This window comes from Gorilla gorilla, chromosome 6 (genome assembly GCF_029281585.2).
Source record: "Gorilla gorilla gorilla isolate KB3781 chromosome 6, NHGRI_mGorGor1-v2.1_pri, whole genome shotgun sequence".
Taxonomy (NCBI): domain Eukaryota; kingdom Metazoa; phylum Chordata; class Mammalia; order Primates; family Hominidae; genus Gorilla; species Gorilla gorilla.
The window spans coordinates 18,576,179-18,599,697 of record NC_073230.2 but is presented as its reverse complement, the minus strand read 5'-3'; the positions used below and the strand labels follow the sequence as shown (position 1 = coordinate 18,599,697).

The window sequence follows — 23,519 nt, the reverse complement described above, 5'->3', positions numbered from 1 at the left end:
TATAAATTATAAATCATGGCATTACTTCTGCCAGAGACCGTCAAATTATCATTTCTTTTTAGTCTTTCCCTGCAGTTCTAGAGTATCGTGTAATACATAAATAGATGAAATCAGGAAACAGTATTTCTCCTTGTGGCATTGACTGGTTTTAACCATTTTCATGTGCAAGCATTCCCTGTTCATTTTTGAACTACGTTGGTTTTTCTTTATATTGATAATCAGAATTATGTTAAGGCCCTTAAAGAAGAACACAGAGTCTAGTAAGAAGAAAAAAGACTTTCAGAGTTTTTTTTTTAGGTCATTTAAATGTGTTAACAGTTAGGTTACAAAAAAATAACATTCTGTCTCTGTTCTCAAATTTGAGTTAAGAATTTTTCTCCTTTTAAAAACTTTTAAAGGTCCAGCTTTTGAATAAAAAAGTCGAAATTACTCTAAAATATACGAATTCCAAATACAAGCTCCTATTTCATTTTGAATGACTTTATTGAGAACATTTTGCAAATTAGATTTTACAATTTAACATTTTACAATTAGAAATTTTATCTGCTATTACATAAGCTGCAAACTTTTCAAAAACACTACAGAAAATCTTTTATTTCTTTGGATTTTTCTGTTCCATGTTGAGCTCCTGAGATATATTTTTTCTTTCAGCTTCATCTTCCTGTGAAATAAATTTTAGAAAACATTAAAATATAAACTTTAGGGCATTTATCAGCTATACTTGACACATTTTAACTGCACCTGTAGAACTATGAACTACTGTGATTCTAATAATCCTAAACACAAATGGTAAAATTATGTAACATTTAAATATTTGCAATAGGTGCTGTTTTATAGAACACATTAAAATTTTCTGTATGTTTTTAAAAGCAACCAATTTTAACAATGCCCTAAAAATCACTTTGGAAACACCTGCCACTGAAAAGTGTTCTTTGCAGGGGATGAGCTAGATATTTTTACTTCACTGCTTGATAAAAAACAATAAATTTAATTTCTAAGACACTTCATGTGCTCCAGCATGGCATTTTTTTGTCCCATCTAGTATACTTTCTTGACAGGTGTGCCAATTTTCCAATTACTTGTACCACCATATGTTATCTGAAGATCAGTGAGGTCTAAAATAGGAAGCATGTGCATGTCAGGCTTAGAATGCTTACAATCTTCTACAGTTTCAATTCTAAGTGGTGGCCTCATAATTCAAAGCAGGTTCCTGTGGAACATGGTGAATAGATGAAATGACATCATAATGTCTGCTTTCATAGAAATGAAGTGCATCTTGTGTTCAGTATTAAATGGTAACCTTCAAAGTATAAGTAATGAGAGTCTGGAAAAATATTTCATCTTACAATTTGTAACCCATCTCATCATACATGTTCCTTCAACAACACCCAAGTACAAAACAGTCTTGCTTTCCTAACATTTCTGATTTATCATTTAAGATTATTTATTTTTATTAACTGACATAAAGGTACTCTTCTGAGTTAATTAAAGCATAAACATCAATTTAAGTATTTCTAGACAACAGTAATAATCATCAATATCATCAAACATACCACTCTATCTCTGTATCTGATGAAACCAAATTAAATCATTGAATTAAATAATTGTTGAACTCTACTTTGTGAATTGACTTTATTAAGTAAAAGCAAACCAAGGTATGCATATTTGTTTTCTGTGACAAACTACACACTTGCCAGTAATGATTAAGGCGGGTGAAAAAAGCTTTTTTATATACTTTGTTTCTCTAAACTCAACAGAATCTGTGATTTAGACTTTGTTAACACTGGGAAAGTAGAGAAATTATCAATATTATCAACCGATCTGAATCATTATAGATATGTAGACCACCAGGAATGGGGTTTTGAATATCATTTTGGCAATGTAACTTTGATATATTTTTCCAAGTATGATAGCCACTGTTTGTCATTTCATTTTTTCCCTATTTTATCTCCAGTGAATAGATACATTGTTTGATTCTCGAAAATTTATTAATGAACATGTGGTTTCCAGTTTTAGACAAAAGTTCCTACAGGTGACATTTCTTTTTTTTTTTTTTTTTTTTTTTTGAGACGGACTCTGTCGCCCAGGCTGGAGTGCAGTGGCGCGATCTCTGCTCACTGCAAGCTCCGCCTCCCAGGTTCACCCCATTCTCCTGCCTCAGCCTCCCGAGTAGCTGGGACTATAGGCGCCCGCCACCACGCCCGGCTATTTTTTTGTATTTTTAGTAGAGACGGGGTTTCACCGTGTTAGACAGGATGGTCTCAATCTCCTGACCTCGTGATCTGCCCCGCCTCAGCCTCCCAAAGTGCCGGGATTACAGGCGTGAGCCACTGCGCCCAGCCTAGAGATTACATTTTAACTACATTATAATAAAAAGTAAATCTTCCTCTACACTTTCCCCTGTTTTCTTCAGGAGAGACACTGTTAGAAAGTGTTAAATCAGCAGGTACGGATGGCAAGAAATTTTTGATATGTAGCACTGAATTTGTCCATCTGTTCCTCAAAGGAAGGTTTTATCTTCTGTATCTTATACATTCCTACCATCTAACAGGACATACTTAGTATATAGTTGTAGTCCAATCAATATTTTCTGAACTATGTGAAACAGTGGAATAATGAATGAATAAAAGGTATGCCTGAATTAACACATAATTTGGAAAAGCACAATATTGTTCTTAACTATTGTAAATTAAGATTGCTAGTACTCACACTTCTAGCAATCTTAACTTACTATATAACAACACTGAAAATAAAAATAAGCAAAAATGTTTGAAGCAACATGAGCCAAAACAGCCATTATCAAGCTCATACCCTTTAATTTATAAAAGAAAGATGGAGCCTTTATCACACGGACAGTCTACTAAGTTTCTGCACCGTATGACTTCCCGGTTTAACATGCTTGGCTATCTAGTTTTCTCTAGCAACCTTGCTGCCCTAAGTCAAAACACAAATGTAAAGACTTAATAATAACCCCAAGGACTAGGAGGTACTTATATACTTTGCTTTCATATTTAACTATGGATATAAGCTATTGGAACATGGTTAAATGAAATAAAAATTTGCAACTTCCATTAATTTGAATATGTTTTAAATATATGGATAATATATATATAGATATGCCAGTTAAGTAACATTCTTAATATAATGTTTGTCTTTTTGTTGTTGAATTTTTCTTAGTAATAAAGTACAGTTCATAAATGCATGCCTTCTAACACTGCCTGCTGTTCAGGACAGGTACATAACTGTTTCACACCTTTCTTTGTGCTGAGGATTTGTCTTAAAACATCTTGCCTTTTATGCTGTTAAGTCACTTATATAACAAATAAGAGCCAATCTCTTTCTTCCTTTTAGAAGGAGAGCTGTAACCTAGGTGCAGAAAAGGATTATGAAGGGGTGAAAAAGGCATTCCACTCTAATTGCTAGAGTATAATATTAAAATTGCTATAACATTATCAAAATAATAGTAATAGATTTTATCATAAATAACATTAAAATTTGATCTAATAAAGCTCTAGGGAAGTCTTTTTGGAAGAGCTAATTTATGTTTTTCACATTGCAGGTCAATTTTTGTAAGAATTTATATGCAGTTCCAGATTAATAAAAATCATTAAAGTAACTCAGACAGCAAATAAAATATAATTGACAAATGACTGCATAATAAATAAAATTGCAAAGGAAGCTTTTTACCAAAGCATTTCTTTACTACTGGATATTATAGGTAAGCAAAAATTTCTTCTGATATACAGCAGGGTTTTTTTTTTTCTCTCTGCTGAGATAAGACATCTGTTTGTTTCCCAATGAAAGAAGACCCTGGCTACATGGATCATTTTCTTAGTGACAGCCCTGACAAGTTTAACATTTGTTTCATGAAGTGTTCTGAAACAATCGTAAAGAAAATGTACCCTTTGAGGCTACTGGAAAGTAGACAGGCTTACCTCTTAATGTTTAAACTTGTTAATTCATACTCTAAAAAAATACACTGACTATAACAACTTTGCAGATCTGCTAGTTATACGTGAAATTTCAAGAATGTGCACTCAATTAACAGTAACACCTGTAATATCAAATGACAAAATTTGGTTCCTTAGCCTTGCTCTTTTTACACTGACAGAATTGTAGTGAGAATGGTCATTTCTAGGCACAGATGGACCATGTAATAATGGGCTGATACTCCAGGTGGCAATATGAGACTGAGTTATTCTAACAGAGAAATTAAGTAAACACACTGCCATGTTTATCTTATCACTAAATAAAACTTGCAAGATTTTGTTTAAATGTTAGTCAGCTTGCACTATCAATTTGTGATAGAGGAGACCCTCGGTTTTTCTTTATTTATAAATGTGATTTAGTTCTCATGATAGTTCAAATAATTGATGCCAATTAATAAAACCTATCCATTCTTTTCCTTCCTCTTAGGACGTAACCAACTCCTAACAATGGCCAACTATTTTAGCATCTGGAATTTATATCACTCAGGTAATACCTGGATACAAATTACACTCTATGAGTTCAGATAACTTTATGTTTACCTTGTAGACTGCCAAGTTTAAAAGATTTCTTAAACTCTTGTAATCCTTTATATAAAAGGATTATACAAAGGGGCAACTCTCCCTATTACTTCTTTATATCTTTATAGATGTTGATGTAAGTACCTTTATAATGGAGAAACATGGCAAACACCACCTTAACCAAATGGTCAAGGTTAATATCACCAATAATATATATTAACACCCTGACACGATGTATTAAAAACGGCACATCACCTCTGGTTTGTGGTATCCTTCCCAACAGGGTATAACCTAATTCTAATCTGAGAAAACATCAGATAAACCCTCTACAATATAATTAAACAGTAGTCTTCAAAATGTCAAGGTGGCCGGCTACAGTGGCTCACACGCCTGTAATCCCAGCACTTTGGGAGGCCGAGGCAGGCGGATCACAAGGTCAAGAGACCAAGACTATCCTGGCCAACATGGTGAAACCCCGTCTCTACTAAAAATACAATTATTCGCTGGGTGTGGTGGCGGGCGCCTATAGTCCCAGCTACTCGGGAGGCTGAGGCGGGAGAATCACTTGAACCCAGGAGGTGCAGGCTGCAGTGAGCGGAGATCATGCCACTGCACTCCAGCCTGGGCAATTGAGCGAGACTCCGTCTCAAAAAAAAAAATGTCAAGGTTATGAATGACAAGACTTGGAACTATCACAGGAGACTATGGGGACATGATGACTGAATGCAGTGAGGAATCCTGGACTACATAAAAAGGACATTAGTGAGAAAACTGGTAAAATTTAAAAATGGTTCTTAGAGTAGTAGCAGCCTCTCAAAGTTAATGTCTTGGTTTCAATAATTGTACTATGGTTACATAAAATGGCAACACTACAGGAAGCTGGATAAAAGGCAAATGGGAAATTTCTACACTATTTTTGCAAATTTTCTGTAAATTTAAAATTATTTCAAAGTAAAATGATTAAAGAAACAGAAAATAAAAATGGCTACCTAATGAAAGTTTCCTAAATTCAAATAAAGTAAGTAAAATGTATGGGCATAGATTTTATGAGAAAACAAATGCAAGGCACCTGTAGTAGCCTCTACACCGAAATATACAGCTATAATTAATAGTTTGCTTTCCATCATTCTACCCCAAATTCCTAAGTACCTAAAATGTTCATAATGTTGATATTATTGATTTTTATTTTCTTATCTGTGCTTTGCCACATTTTCTTGCTTTCCCACTGTGAGCATAGATTTCCTTTGTAATCAGAAAACATAGCTTTCTTTTACTAAGTCCTTTTATAATTTGGCCATATGAACAAACTATTTCCAGAAATAAGTAAGAGTTACAAGACTCTATGAATACAAAGAGAAGATGTCACTTCTTTTTATTTTACCAAATATGTTCTTCATAGCAGGCAAACATACATGGCGGTACAACAGTAAAATGAAGTGAGACGGTGCAGACAGGCACTAACTTAAAATGTTTCTATATTCTTATGATATTTTCTTTAGATTTTAAATATTCCTTTTACTGACCAGAGAAGGAACAGTTATTATAACTGGATCCAAATTAAGAGTCAGAATTATCACTATACTTTAATAATGTTTATTTTAAAAGTGTAAGAATACATATATAGCTTTTAGGGAAAAAACATGTAGACACTCAACCTGTTCTAACTGTTGGTAGCTACGGAACAAGTGTAGAAAAACAGATACACTACATCGCTTCCATCTGTGGTCAAAAAACTATATTGTTTTATTCATTTAAAAACATATGCTAGATATATAACTCTCAACAGCATTTAAAACTGTGTTTTTAATACAGAAAATATGCTAGTGCTGCACAATGAAGAAAGAATTTATCTTAATAACTGGAAAAATACTGACGATAATGAAAATGTTTTAGGCAAAATGAGCACACTGCATGCTTCAGACTGAAATTAATTATAGAGTTTTTAACGTTTTACAATTCCACCATAATTCTTTAAATGGTGCATTTACCTCATAGTAATAAACACTTGGATCATTAAGTAAAGTGCGAAATGTGTGTGATATGCTACATTTAACAACCTTTGGCCTTTTTTTTTCTATACTTCTGCATTCAGTTTTCCAATGCATTGAATGGGCAATTGAAGACCACAATTAAATTTCCTGACTTTGCATATTTGAGATTCTTATTTCATTTAATACAAAAGGCAATTAATATACCATTTTACAACTGAATTCCAACTTTAGTGAGCCATGACAGATACTGAAATGAACTTACAAGAAATGCTTAATTTAATTTACTGTAAAAAGCACAAGAATTTTTTGTATGATACAAGTTGCATATTTAATTAGAAATTCTAAGGCTATATTACGAAATTAAAGTATCTTGGGATGTTCTTAGTAAACTCAGCTCAAACACATATATCATTAAGTAGAATAGAGCTCTTTTTAAAAACCTTACCTTTTTTCTCTATTTAGTGATGCAAACAAAAGATAATCAAAGAGATCTCCCTTTATTTAATACTGCAACATTTCATTCATTATTTATTAATAGCAAATATTTTTTAAAGAGCAAGATAGAAAAAGGGCAGTAACAAATTTCTAATTTCATGTATGGGAATACATAAATATTTCTTTTCTTGAGCAATCACTTCTCTCTCCAATTCATGATTCTGGAGCAGATTGAGTAGAGTAAGTTTTTAGCTCCTCCTGTAACTTTTTACTTCTTTGTGGCAGCTTTTCGTAGCAAAGAAATAGGGCAGTGGTGGTGTGTGCCTATAATCCCGGCCACTCGGGAGGCTGAGGCAGGAGAATCACTTGAACCCAGGAAGCGGAGGTTGCGCCAATGCACTCCAGCCTGGGCGACAAGACCGAAACTCCATCTCAAAAAAAAAAAAAAAAAAAAAAAGACTTTGGATTTCCCACGTATGACCTGGGATCAAGAGGGACTCCCTCTGATCTGGGGTAAAAAAGGCCCTAAGGATTGGCACAGCCATCTGAAGAGGGCATATTTACACTAAAGGCAACAAAGATCAGTGAGTGACAAGTGACAGTGGCAAACTAGGATAAAGAAAGGAAAGGAAATCAATGATGGATGATAAGTATGAGTTAGGGTAGACCCTTAATGGGCACAATCCCAATTCTATAAATTTATATATTTCCATAAACTTGAAAAGCTACAACTTTTATAATGAATATTTGTAGGTGTTTAAGACATCTGGCCAGGCGTCATGGCTCACACCTGTAATCCCGGCACTTTGGGAGGCCGAGGTGGGTGGATCATCTGAGGCCAGGAGTTTGAGACCAGCCTGGCCAGCAAGGAGAAACCCCGTCTCCACTAAAAATACAAAAAATTAGCCGGGTATGGTGGCGTGGGCCTGTAGTCCCAGCTACTTGGGAGGCTGAGGCACAAGAATCGCTTGAACCTGGGAGGTGGAGGTTGCAGTGAGCCAGGATTGCATCACTGCACTTCAGCCTGGGAGACAGAGCAAGGCTCTGTCTCAAAAAAAAAAAAAAAAAAAAAGACATTTTTAAGATATGGTGCTAATCTGAAGGGACTAAGAATACTGTAAACAGCCTTTTCTGACAGGTGAATTCTTTTATGGTGAGTATGTTTGATAACCCTGACGAACTTACGGTCTTGACAATAGAAAATTTTCCTTCAGGTAGTAAACTACTAATATCTGGGAAATACGCATGAAGTGTATGCTAGAAATCTATATTAAGAGGCTCCTACATTGGTAACTCTCCTTCATTTATAATATTTTTATTTAAAAGTTATTACCTGCTTTTGAAATATTTAGGCAAAAATAATATCTAAAAATGTTATCTAAAATCTAAATATTTTTATTTAAATAAAATATAATATTTTTATTTAAATAAAATATAATATTTTCATTTAAAGTTTTTACCTGCTTTTGAAATATTTAGGCAAAAATAATATCTAAAAATGTTATCTAAAATCTAAAAATAATATCTAAAAATGTTCAAGATAGTCAAGATCACTAGTCAAATTACAGTTCCATACTCAGATTTTTCAGATTGAATAAAAATCAGTGATTGGCCCATTAAAATTTTCAGAGACATAAATGACTAAAAATTACTCAGCAATAACTAAGTTTGTCATACACACACAAAAAAACAAGTATATTACTTATTCATTAATATAAGCAAGAATCATGAATTGTTTAGGATTGGCCACTGTAGAAACAATGCCTTCTTTAATAGAATATGACAGCATTTTGTTATCCTTCTCACTGGACAACGAAAATTTTAATACAACACTCAGCTCATTGTATCAAACTTAAAACTTGTATTGAGAGAAAAATATTTTTTTTGCTCAGGCCCTAAAATTAAGTTTTACCAAACTTCTATACTGCCATTAAAAAAAAGTCATAATATCTCTATTCAATAAATGGTGCTGGCAATTGGCTAGCCATATGCAGAAGAACGAAACTGGAGCCCTACATTTCACCATATGCAAAAATTAACTCAAGTTGTATTAAAGATTTAAATGTAAGACCTCAAACTATAAGAATCTTAGAGCAAAACCTAGGAAACACCATTCTGGACATCTGCCTGTGGAAAGAATTTATGACTATGTCCTCAAAAGCAATTGCGACAAAACCAAAAATTGACAAATGGAACCTAATTAAACTCAAGAGCATCTGTACAGCAAAAGAAACTATAAACAGAGTAAACAGACAACCTACAGAATGGGAGAAGGTATTCACAAACTATGCATCTGACAAAGATCTAACATCCAGAATCTACAAGAAACTTAACTCAAAAAGCAAAAAACAAATGACTCAATTAAAAAGTGGGCAAAAGACATGAACAGACACTTCTCAGAAGACATACAAACAGCCAACAAACATATGAAAAAATGCTCAACATCACTAATTGTCAGCGAAATGCAAATCAAAAAGATATTATCTCTTTTGTGATGGTATCTCATTGATACCATTCAATACCAGTCAGAATGGCTATTATTAAAAAGTCAAAAAACAACGATGCTGGGAAGGCTGCAGAGAAAAAGGAATGCTTATACACTATTGGTGGGAATGTAAATTTTTTCAGCCACTGTGAAAAGTAGTTTGGAGATTTATCTAAGAACAGAACTACTATTAGATCCATCAATCCCATTACTGGGTATATAGCCAGAAGAAAATAAATTATTCTACCAAAAAGACACACACATTTGTATGTTCACTGCAGCACTGTTCATAATAGCGAAGACATGGAATCAACCTAGGTGCCCGTTAATGGTGGACTGGATAAAGAAAATGTACATATATACCATGAAATACTATGCAACCCTTAAGAAGAATGAAATCATGTCCTTTGCAGCAACATGGATGCAGCTGGAGGCCTAAGTGTATTAACTCAGGAACAGAAAATCAAATGCCACATGTTCTTACTCATAAGTGGGAGCACATTGGGTACACAGGGACATAAAGATGGCAATAATAGACACTGGAGACTACTAGAATGGGGAGGGAAGGAGGGAATAAGGGTTGAAAAACTAACTACTGGGTACTAGGCTCATTACCTGGGTGTTGGGATGAATCACACCCCAAAACTCAGCATCACACAATATACCTATGTAACAAACCTGCCCATGTACCTCTTGAACCTAAAATAAAAGTTGAAAACCTTTTTATTAAGTTGATAGAAGAGGAAAATTGCTTCTCATTCCCTTTTTATTTGCATTTTGAATAAAAAGGAATATCTTTTCATCTATTATTAGAATTTTTTCTTTCTATAAATTGCCTTTCCTAAATTTTCTGTACTTTCAAAAATGAAGTCGAACTTTTAATTTTAAGATCATTGTAGTTCACATGCAGTTGAAAGAAATAATACAGAGATCCCTTGTACCTTTTACTCTGTTTCCCTCAATGGTAACATCTTGCAAAGCTGTAGTGTAATCTTATAACCAAGATACCCACATTGATAAAGTCACGAATGTAGTTTTCCTAATTTTTGCCCACTTTTCTATTGTGGTAATCATCTTTATTATGATTGGCTTGAATATTTTCTTTGAAAATTAAGAAAATCATTTCATATGTATTAAATATATATTTTTCTCTCAGAAAAAAACAGAAAAATAACAATCATCATCTTTGGCCATTTAATTGACATCACAATAAAAAGTAGCAGAAATACTAAAAATATAATTTTATATTTCCTTTGCTGAGTCTTGATGTTCTAGGCAAACCATGGCACACGTTTACCTATGTAACAAACCTGCACATTCTGCACCCCAGAACTTAAAAAGTTATAGATCACATCATGTCAAAAACCAAAAACAAATAGAATTTATATAAATGGCATTGTAACAATCTTAACATCACTTTAGAATAAATAACAGATATTCAAAAAATGAAAGGTAACAAATTTTCTTAAGGAAAATAATATTACCTACATAAGAACTTGATTTCACTGACTCAAGTTTATAAGATTCAGAGTGAAAACTATAATTTGCATTGACATAAAATAGCCTGATTTAAATATTTCAATACTTAAAATCTTTTAATATTATTACTTCTGAGGCCAGATAAACTGTAAATAGTTTAAACTGACAATTTTGAGACTAAGAAACAACTCAGTATCTAAATAACAAAATATCTAGATAATAGATTTTCAGTTAGGAAATTTAGAAACTGTAAAAGACGTCTTCAGTGTACAACACCCTTGTTAAGCAGAATGATGTCAAGGTATTCATTTCAAAAGCCAGTCAAATTCTTAGATGGACTTCAGGCTAATCTGTAAGCAACTATGACATACATGGAACATCTCTCTTATTCTCTTATATTTCTCCTTAGAGACATCAAGTCATAGAATATTAAAGGCGAAAGAGTCCTAAGATATCTTATTTAAATCCCCATTATTTGTATGAAAATACTAGATTGACAAAAATATGAAATCAATTTCTTCACCAGATTTTAAAACTGCTTAGTGACTTAAAAATAAAACAGCTCCCCAAGCTGTCTTCCAAACTCAAATGATTTAAAACTACTTTGTTAAAGCAAAATAAAAAAAGTAACTTCATAGTGGAGAAAGCTGACAAATACTACCTTGACTGATGGACCAAGGCTAACATCACTAGTAATGTATAGTATGTATACTGACATCATGTTCCCCTGCTCTGATGCACAGAGAAGCGACATCACCTATGATCTATGGTAGCCTTCCCATTAAGGCACAAACTCAATCTAATCATGAGAAAATATTAAGCAAACCCAACTTGTGGGACATTCTACAAAATAACTGAAGAGTACTCTTCAAAAGTGTCAAGGTCATGAAAGGCATGGAAAAAGTAAAGAATTGCCACAGACTGGAAGAGATTGAGGAGACATAATGACAAAATGAAACAGGAGATCCTGGATTGAATCTTGGTCCAGAGAAAGAACACTAGTGGCAAAACCGGTAAAATACAAATAAATTCTACAGTTTAACAGTATTGTATTAAGATTAATTTCTTAGGTTTGAGAATTGTTCTATGCTTATATAAGATGTTAACCTACAGAGAAGTTGGGTAAAGGGTATATCAGAACACTCCATCCTATTTTCACAACTCTTTTAAATCTAAAGTTATCTCAACAAAAAATAAAACCAAACATCTAATTTTTGTTAGATGATTTAGAAGTACACTTGATTTCAAGTACTATAAAGTTACCTGCCAAAATAATGTGCAGAGGCAATCAGAGTTATGGAAAACGGGGTTTCAGTATTTCTATGATTTCAGCTCATTACAGACTCCGCACTATAAATGAGTATTTACTGCCAGCTAGTAGAATCATACAGTCATTCAGTAACACTGAGTGATGTCTAACACATGAAATTCATTGTCATGTTTTTAAACGCTTGCAGTTTAAGAACCATTAGAAAATTATTCAACTGTAATATGGTAAAAATGTAATATGATCCATTTTTATTTCTTCAACAGTAGTTTCTTTGGGAGGTAGATGTCCTTATTAATACTGACATTTTATCTCAGTACATTTAATCAAGGGTTTCAAAACAATGTCTACTATATAGGGAAAAAGAGGTACTTAAGAAATTTCTCCATAGAAGCATCGTTTGATCTAGGACAGACTGAATTAAGAATAAAATGTCAAAACAAAGTAAAAATATTTGGCAATCAACACCTATTTTTTATTTTTTGGTAACCCATTAACAGACTTTATTGTATTGATCAAATAATGTTCTCATTTTAGAAGAGTTTGGAATACATTTAGTCCTTTGACTCATATTAGACATTTTGTCTTTTTAAGATGATATTAACTCTTGAAGTCACGTCTATTCCTAGAATCCTTCCTTTCTTCCTCCCTCAAAAATTTATTGAACAATGATTGTGTGCCAGATACTAAGCAAGGTGTTGCAGAAAAATATGAATGAGATGTTTTATTGCCTAGAGGATCTCATGCTCCAGTGTGGTAGAGAGGCATGCAAATAATCACAATGCAATGGAGAAAGTATATAATAAAGTGCATCAGGTATACACGGAGGTGATAAAGATAACTGAACCATGACAACATATAAGGACACTATTTTTATGATTACTATGCTACAGAGTTCAGTTATGATATCAAAATAATATACCCTTCCTCATGCCCAAAGGTGAGTATTGTGAATCTTTAAAACAAATACTTCTCAATGTAACTTATACTGCTCTTTTAACGTAAACTCAACATCAAGGATTATATGCTTTGGAAATAAACTTAAGTGTAGAAAGTGAATTTCTTTTCTTTTTTCTTTTTTTTTCTGAGACAGTCTCGCTCTATGCCCAGGCTGGAATGCAATGGCACGACTTCTGCTCACGGCAACCTCTGCCTCCTGGATTCAGCGATTCTCCTGCCTCAGCCTCCCGAGTAGCTGGGATTACAGGCGCCTGCCACTACACCCGGCTAATTTTTGTATTTTTTAGTAGAGATAGGGTTTCACCATGTTGGTCAGGCTGGTCTCGAACTCCCGACCTTAGGTGATCCACCGCCTCGGCCTCCCACAGTGCTGAGATTACAGGCATGAGCCACCAGGCCCGGCCAGAAAGTGAATTTCTAAAACTTTACTACCAAGTGAACAGATTAAGTTGCCTCAAATATCCTTATTTCAAATGGAATGTTATTTTCCCCAGAGTGAACCCATTAATCTTCAGTTTTATTGGAACGTAATAGCTCATTAGATATCTAAGTAACACTTCTCCCATGGCACATTAATTTTTCATGGATTAAAAAGAAATTGAATTTGCTTCAAGAAAAATTTAAAATACTATTTTAGAAAATTTCACACAAAAAAATTCCTCAGTAGTGGCACTTTATTATCAGTGTCAAAAATAACGTCCCTATTTTCATTATTTCCACATCTTGGATTTACTGGTTATGTCTTAGCTACTACTTCGCTTTTATTAAAGAATGATTAAATGTTTAAAACTGTTTTGAACTGTTACCATAATGAAAACCACCACTGGTATGTACTTAAATGATTCACAAAACAGGCCACTTGGCAAGTATCAAATCACTTATAAAGCTTGTCTGAAAATGCATTCATTTAGCCAATGGTTTCTATTACCTATTAGATACTATATAAGTATAAAGTTTTCCCCAATATTTCATAATATAGGCTATAAAACATAAGGACGAAATTATTTTATAAAATAAAATTTTAAAATATCTTACTTGAAAACAGATCTGCAGCAAGCTATATAAGCCATCTATTCATTCCTCCCTGATTGAACATCAACTAGCTAGCTATGTGTCAGGCACTGTGCTAGTTGCTTAAAAACAAAAAACAAACAAAAAAAAAAACATTGTATATAAGACAGACACTGTCCCTGCCTTATGGAGTTTACAATCTGACTAAAACAACTGATCACTCAAGAAACTGTATCATTGCAATTATGACACATTCAATGAAAGAAAAACATAGTGCTATGTGACTTTTAGTAGAAGGATCTAAAAATTTCAGCAAAGTCCCCTACTCTCCAAAAAATGACTAATGCAATGAGACATGAAGGATAAGAAAGAGTTGGCCAAGCAAACAATGGAGGGAAGAATATTCTAAGTAAAGGGAACAGTGGGAAGGGTAAGTCAGCCAAAGCCCAGTGAGAAAGAGCAAAGTAGTGGAAAATAACACAGAAAGGTTGTGAATTCTGCTTTTCTGGTTCTAGCATTACACAGTGCTCATGGTTGGTTACTTCTGACATACTTCATATTTGTTCTGTTTCTTCTATGCAATTGTGTAGTGGAGGAAATTTGGGCTTTGTTGTCAGTGACTGGCAAACCCAGATTCAAATCCTAACTTTGATACCTACACTACCCAAAAATACTTTGAAGAAATCACTTAAACTTTTAGAACTTCGTTTTCTCATCTACAAAATGGCAGTAACTATTTTTGATGACTAAAATTATTAAATAAAATAAAATATGAGGAGCCTAGCACAAATCCTGGCCCACAGAAAGCACAATAAAGTCTATTCTTTCCTCTTTCTAGGCTTAACTTTATGACAGTTTTTAATCATTAATGACATACTGCTGTAGTGAAGATAGGTACCTACAGATAGATAGTTAAGGATCTTCAAAAACAGTGCTTTTTTTTTCTAGCTAAATAACCATCATTATGTTATTAAATAGAAGCCAATTCTACCTATGTCACTCTAATTTCTTGATCTTGCAATTTCAACTGTTTGTATTACAATATAATTGTATTATTCATAGACAGCAAGAATAAATAAATAAAGTGGGTGAGTGATTACATTTAAAGACATTTGTTCCTAAGTAGTAATTAGGAAAAGGCTATTAATTAAATAATTCCTCCAAGTCACACCACGGGCATTTGATTAGCATTTTTAACTGAAGTTCTTCCCAGAGTTACTCTATAGTCTGCATGATGTTGTCATTGTAGAGAATGTAAATTAATGCTCTTTCTCTCTGAATAAAGCAATAATGTTAGCATAATAGTCCAACTGATATGAAAACAATATTGGGAATCTAGGTAGGACCAATATAGGTCTAGGTAGGACTATTATTTAGAAGACTAAATAATGATTTGGTACAGAAATTAGACAAATATAGTTTATTAAATTGACTTAAGACCTTTTTAGGCATATAGTTGCTTAAACGAAAGCAGGCCATATTCTTACAAATACAAAGCATTTTTATATTTGTATCTTTGATTTTTAGAAATACTGACTATTGGAATGGGAAGAGAAATTAAAAGTAATTTAATTCACCTTCTTGAAATGATGTTTACATTTTGTTTTTCTTTTATACATGCAAATGTACAGACACACACATACTCAAGTGGATGTGATTTTAAATTGAGGAACTCTGTATACATAAATGGTAAATATCAGTATTCCTTAATATAAACACAATAGTAATTATTTAGTAAATAGTCCAAGTCATAGCAATGAAGTTTCACTGCAATGTAAATTCCATATAAATAACCTGGTTAAATCCATTAGTTTCTTTCAAATGTGTTTGTCTATCATTATCACGGTAGACCCTACCGGAGACATGAACTGATTCTGGATAAGACATGTATGGAAGCCTACAGGGGAGCTTCTGGGAAAGTATTCCTTATTCTTAAAACACACACACACACACACACACACACACACACAGACACACACAGACACACACACACACTGACACACACACACACACAGGCAGGGACCACTTCCATAGGCTTGCCTCTATGTATTATAATGTGAGGACACAATACTTCGAGATTCTGTAGCCATCTTGTGGCCATGGGAGTAAGTCTAAGGTTGAAAGTCAACACACTGATAATGTGAGAAAACAAAGTCTTCTTTAATTAATCCTATAACCACCCAATTTTCTCAATTTTTAACATACAGGGTATGAAATATTAAAAGTAGGTGGGTTTTCTGTTAAAGAATCCTTACCAATGACAATATTGGCCTCTTAAATTTCTTCTAGTTCTGTGAGTTTTTCCCTCTGTTTAATGCTGTCCTTAGAACACTGCTATCCTTTGATAATAGTTATCTGGAGATGACTCTAAATGGCCACAAATGCCAACTACTTTATGATGACTTTCCCATTTATATCTTCAGCCCTCACATCTATACCATGCTTTAAACTCATATTTCAACTGCTACTTGTCTCCACTAAACTTTTAATAAGGACCTCAAACATACCATGTACAAAGCCAAATTCTTGATTCCCAACCCTAAACTTCCCCTACCCCCACTAAAAAAGACTTATACCTCACTTGGTCTATAAGACTCAGTTGTTCAAACACAAACTCTAGGGGTCATTCCTTAATTCCTTCCTTTCTCTTATACTCTATAGCCAACTCCTGTTATCTTTATCACCCAAGGGTATCTAAAATCTGTCTAGGGCTTTCTATCTCCACTGTTACCATCTTAGTTCAAGCTATCATGTTTCTTGCCTGTGGATTAATCCAACAGCTTCCTAATCAGCCTCCTTGCTTTGGTTTTATAATTGTATACCTATTCTTTATATAGGAGACAGTAATCTTTGTAAGACACACATCACATCACAATCCACCCATGCTTGGAACTCTCTAGTAGCTTTGTATTTAGGGTAAAATCCAAACTACTGCCATGACCTAGAAAGTACATCATCAGGCCCTTCTGACCTTTCTGGCCTCAATGAGTTCTCCGATCTGCTCACAAGTTCAGTTTCCTCACCTGGCTCCAAACATGCTGCTCTTCCCTCTGATTCCCGAACAAAGTGCAGTAGGTGTTTCCTCTGACTTTTATTTTGTATAGCTCATTTTTCTTGTCATGCAGGTATCAGTAAGTGAGGAGTTCTTTGACTTTATGCACAAAATCTGCCCTTCCTCCATCACTCAGATTGTTTTCCATAACATTTATTACAATAAAATGATCATCCACTTGGTTATTTACAGATTGTGTCTTCCTTACTAGAGTGCATGCTCCACGACAGCAGATTTTCTGTTTTTCTTACTACGATATCCTTATAAGTTAGTCTTATTCCTATCATATTGTAGCCTTTCAATGAATAGTTCTTATGAATAGTTATTGGATATATGAATGAATTCCTTACTATATAGAAGCATGGGAATCAAGTAAATAATAATTTTGACTTTTTGAGTACTTCCTATATACAAAATATATTACGAATATATTATTGTATATTATTAAAGGCTTGTATTTACATTCGTTATTTATAATCCTCACAAAAGCCAGGCAAGATAAATATTATTGTTCCTATGTTCCAATGAGGAAATTGAAGATTGGTGACACTCAGGAACTGCCCTTGGTCACATATCCAAAAATATTAGAGGAGCTAGGATTCCAAACTCAGCTCTGACTATAAAAAGTATTCCGTTTTCAATATACCATATGTAGTTAGAATTGCTCATGATCAATAAATTTTAAAAGCTTCACATACTTTTCCAAAACAATCCAATTTTTGCTCAATGGATACTGACCAGATTATTATTCAGTTATTTTAAAAGGTCCTAAGTCTATCTTGCAGTACTGATCAAAAGCAATTTTCAAATCCAAAACAGCCTGACAGTTCTGCTATCTGAAGATTATTTATGAAAATTTTGGTAAACATATTAACTCACCTTCTAGTTTTTCTACTATTCTGAAAATATTTAGGATTTATTGTGGTATACTTCTTAAATCTCATGAGGATACAGAAATAGAAGAGGAAAAATGTATATTGAAAAAATGTACAAGGATCAGCTTCTGAGGAACATAAAATTCTGTCATTACCTTGGAATGACTGTTCTTATGTCTTAAAATACACTCATATAGTGGCTTTCTCAATACTTTAACAGCTACTTACAAAATAAGTTATTTTCCAAGCAAGAAAAAAATGGCCTTTATTTGTAAAAAGAAGAATCACAAGCCTCTACAGAGCCAGGGCCATGCAGGACTCTTGGGGCTCTTGGGAACATTGATAGCTCAAACTCAAGAGTCTTAAAGGAAAATCTCAGAATACTATTAAACTGACCACAAAACTCTGACACAATGCTACAGTTAAGGACAACAACAAAAAAAATGAAGTTATAAATTTATTTATTTTGAGACAGGGTCTTGCTGTCGCCCAGGCTGGAGGGCAGTGGTGTGATCATGGCTCACTTCAGTCTCAACCTCCTGGGCTCAAATGATCCTCTGGCCTCAGCCTCCCAAGTAGTTGGAACTATAGGTGTGCACCACCACAACCAGCTAATTTGTTTTTATTTTTTATAGAGATGGTGGTCTCACTATGTTGCCTAGGCTGGTCTCAAACTCCTGGCCTCAAGCGACCCTCCCACCTCGGCTTCCCAAAGTGTTCGGATTACAGGTGAGAAACACTGTGCCTGGCCTGAAGTTATAAATTTAAATATATAAAAATGAGAAAATACGTAGAAGTCAGTGACTTCATAGTGACATTATGTGGCAACCACATTGTTCAATAAAAATATTTTAAATGTTTACAAAGTGCTATTTCTCATAATATACATGTTCAACAATTACTCAGAAAATTTAAATTTACATTTCACCATTGCATTATGACAGGTTTTTTTGGTCTAAGATTCTATTTTGCTTTTCTTATTTTTAAAATCATTGATATATATTTTATTGTAAACAGAAAACTCATTAAGACAGTGTAGTTCTTTTAGTTTTCTTTTAAAGTAGAAAATAAACTGTACTTGAATGTTTGTACATTTCAAACTTTCAGGATTGTTTGAAACCTTATTAACATACTGAATTTCAAAAGACTGATTAAAGCAGGAATACAAGTGAACCACAGTAGACATTTGAGACTTTGATACCAGTTTGAACTCTTAGAATCTAAGTAGCCTGAATCATTGTCACAGAAATGATATACCCCATAATTAATTTGTTACATATTTCACACACACCACAAACAGCACAATAAATATCTAATAGTATGCTGATTTCTAGAAAGCTGTATAGAAAACTTGGTAACATTCTGCTTTCTGGAAAAAATAGAGGATTCTAATATACAAATAAATCTCTATGCATTATTTAAAGTAAGCTTTACTTAAAAATTTAATGATGCAAATGAAAGAAAGAGAAGAAAGAAATAAAAATTCCCACTTCCTCGCTCTTTCCTTTCCTTCCTTCTTCTTTTACTCATTCAGTAGTTACGCCATGAATTCTTACAATGTGCCATATGTTCAGGACAGGGAGGAGAATAGAGGTGATTTCCATTCTCAAGAAAATTATACACTTGAAAGGCAAACCTGTGTTCAATTTATGCCTCTGTTCTTCTTTATAACCAGCAAACACAGAAACCTTCATGTTTCTTTAGCATATCAAATTATTTTGTTATAAAATGTTTCCTGCACAACAATAACCATAACTATAACCAGTAACAATAACCATAAGCATTCTAATGCTTATTGTAGCTCTCTTGGATGTTCTTTCCCCATCCCATTCTCCTCCCTTCCTTCTTACCAGATGTGACCAATACAGTGAATTGAATATTAATCACTCCCTGGCATATTGTTATACCTCAACATTTCATATGAATGTATGATGCTATGTAAATCTTCCGTGACTTGCAATGTATTTTCAACATTACATTTCATTTCAACATTACATTTCAACATGTATATATTTATCCATGTTATACTTAATATGTTTTTCATCTCAAAAGCTAGCCTCACACACTAGAAACATTCAAGTTAAAGTAAAAATAATTATATCACTATTATTTAATCTTGTTTTAGAGATGTTAGCCAACACAAGCAGAAAAGAGAAAGATATGAAGTATAAAAATTGTAAAAGAGGTGAAACTATCCTTACCTGCTGTATACTTAGAAATATAAAAAAAAAATCAACTGAAACACTATTATAAACAAGATAATTCAGTGAGAATCTCTATTCATACATGAGGAAAATCATCAGTAGATAACAAAAAATAAAACTACAGATTATTCAAGACAACTTTTAAATTCTGTATCAGCATTCTTTTATTTATCTCCCTAAATTTCAAGACTGATTAAAAGGAATATTGCCCACCAAGTGTAGTTCTAGGAAGAGCAAACTGATATATTAAATAAGTAATTTGCATTCAAAAGATAAATCAGATGCCAAGGCAAGTTGCAATAGATTGTCAACAGATTTCCAGATTATTTTTCTTTAAAGGGCCATAAGATTTGAGAGCTAGAAGGTATCTTATTTAAAAATCATTTCATCCATTTTTTTTAGTCTGTAGATAGAAAAGACATTCCCAGAATACATAATGAACTTCCCCAGACTCCCATAGCCAATTGGTAGAGTCAGAATCTGAATTTATGTCTCCTAACTTGTAGTCAGGAATTGTTTGCCATGATGAGTCAGTACTGACCATAATGAGTCAATATGACTTTAGATTAAATGATGGCAAATCAAGCATGTTAAAAAAATTTGTGTGTGTGCATCCTATGAATACATCTTTTTAAAACAATTGTGATGGCCTTACCTAAAACATCTACATGAGCACAGCAGAAAATGCACAGGCTTTGGTGTCAGACAAATCTTATTTTGAATCCTGCTTTGGCACTTACTATTGGTTTGACTCTGTGAAAGGCATATGAGCCCTCATTCTCAGTTTTCTTACCTGTAAAATGAAAACAAAACAAAACAAAACAAAACAAAACAAAAACCCTATTTCAAGGAATGACTTTGGGTTTAAATAAACAAAAATGATTATGTATGCAAATTATGCTAGTAAAATGTTTATAACACAATGAAAGTAGATATTCAAAACAATGTTAGCTACAGTTATTATAAAGTTTAAAATATATTTCCAAAAATTGTGGTTCAAAGTTGAGCTCAGATGCACAGTTGGTGAAAGCGCTTTTTCTTCTAACTAGAATTGAAATAAACATTTTTGCTTCCTTTTCTAAAAGTTGTTATATTTTAAGAATTAAACTTATATAAATGTTTGTCTATTAACCTACAAATGTGTGTCTATTATGTGTCAGGTTCTGTTCTAGGAGATGGGGTAATAGTGGTGAACAACAGCGTATCGTCCTCATGGCCTTCAATTTCAACAGAGACAGGCAACAAACTGTTAACAGATAAATAATTTCATATTTTGATACAGTGAAAGAAACAGGGTAAAGGGACAGAAAGTATGGGAGCACATGTTCTCTTAGGCACGGTAGTCAAGGAAGCCCCTCTACAAAAGAGCTGACATTTGATCAGAGACCTGAATGATTTGAAGGAAACAGTCATGTACTGATCTGTGAGAAGAGAATGTACAGGCACAGGGAACAAGGGCAAGGGTCCTAAAGTAGAAATGAGCACAGCATGTATTAGCAGCAGAAAGGACAGGAAATCTAGCATAAGATGAAAAGTTAAGTTGACTACATAGCCCATAACATTATTTGATTTGCAGTGAGAAGCCACTGGAGGGTTTAAGAATTTAAATAACATGATTTGCTTTTGGGTTTTAAGCTTATTCTGGTTGTAGTACAGAGAAAGATGGGTAGAAATTAGGAAAGAACACAAATACAGAGATAAGGAAGCAGTCTATTGCAAACAGATCAGGAATGATGGTAACTTGGAGTACTGTAATGTAGTCAGAATGGAAAGAAGTATGACATGCTTTGGAATTAAACAAAAGAAAGTAATTAGGAATGATTACACTGCTGCTGGTTGTCAAAAATGATGAGACTGAGGTAGGAAAGACTGTGGGAGAAGTAAATTGTAATGGGAATAGAGAATCAAGAAACCAATAATTCTATTTTGGTAACATTAAGTTTGAGCCAATCTTTAGTTATCTAGTGGGAATGTCAGGCAAACATTCGAATATATGAATTTAGATCTTCGAAGAAGAGTTTGTGGATGGTATTACACATTTAAAAGTTCCCCAAATACAGGTAAAACTGCATGCAATCACTCAGGGACATACAAATAGAGAAGGGACACAATGACCAAGCCTTAGTAATACAACTTGAGCACAAATGGAGAATTCAGTTAAGAAGACTGAGAAGGGTCTGCCAGTTACAAACAAAGAAAATTAGAAGTCATGAAACCTAGAAAAGAAAATGTTTCAAGAAAGACAGAATGGTTGACATTGTTAAATAACATTGAGAGGTCAAGTAAGATTCAGACAGCGGCATAACTATTGGGTCTGACAAGAAAGAGATTGTAAGTGACATTAACAAGAGTCATTGTAGTGGAGTAATGGGGACCAAAGACTGTTCAAAATAGCTTAAAGAGGGAATGAGAGATGCTATTTTGCACTTCACCCTTACTCTTAATTTCAGGAACATGGATAATAACTGGAGTTGTAGCAGCCATCTTCGAATCATAATGGAAAGACCAAAAGAATCATAGTAAAAATCACTCCTGACGGCCTTGAGCTGCTATCTCTGGACTTCTTAAGTGTTATATTTTATATGTCCTATATTTAATGAAACCTTTCTTGCAGCATAAAAATATATCCTGTACAATCAAACAACACATATGGCTCTGTATCCTAGTTTCTCAGCTTTCAGTTTGAATAAAAAATAGGCTGGGTGTGGTGGCTTATGCCCGTAATCCCAGCACTTTGGGAAGCCGAGGTGGGCAGATCTCTTGAGCTCAAGGAGTTCGAGACCAGCCTGGGCAACATTGCAAAACCCAGTCTCTACTAAAAAATACAAAATTAGCCAGGTGTCGTGGCACACACCTGTATTCCCAGCTACTCAGAAGGCTGAGAAGGGAGAATTGCTTGAGCCCAGGAAGTTGAGGCTGCAGTGAGCTGTGATCGCACCACAGGACTCCAGCCTGGGTATCAGAGTGAGACTCTGTCTCTAAATAAATACGTAAGTAAATAAAAACCAAAAAAGCTGCATCGTTGATTTGCACAAAAGTGAGTCAATTGCATTTATTGTAAACAGAACATGTTTCATCATCTTATTTTATATTTACATGTCCTAGTTCTGCTGGAAATGACCATGTGGAGCTGAATGTATGTATGAAAGGAAAATCTCAAACATAGTAGAGTTCTCTAAATGCTTTTGTAAAAATGTACATATATGTTGCCCTATACCCCCAACCATAGACAGATACTCAAATTCAAATCTC

The 23,519-nt window shown here is 33.8% G+C and overlaps 1 protein-coding gene across 4 annotated transcripts in view; it reads right to left on the bottom strand.

Annotated features, from left to right (window-relative positions):
- Nucleotides 1-464: 464 nt before the first annotated feature.
- PHF14 (PHD finger protein 14) overlaps nucleotides 465-23,519 on the bottom strand; it is a 232,582-nt gene continuing 209,527 nt past the window's right edge. For all 4 annotated transcript variants that reach the window (XM_055347355.1, XM_019031603.4, XM_055347353.1 and 1 more), the window contains one exon: nucleotides 465-661. In XM_055347355.1, coding sequence (XP_055203330.1) covers nucleotides 593-661 — 69 coding nt within the window. In that variant the 3' untranslated portion in view covers nucleotides 465-592. The remainder of the gene's footprint in view (nucleotides 662-23,519) is intronic.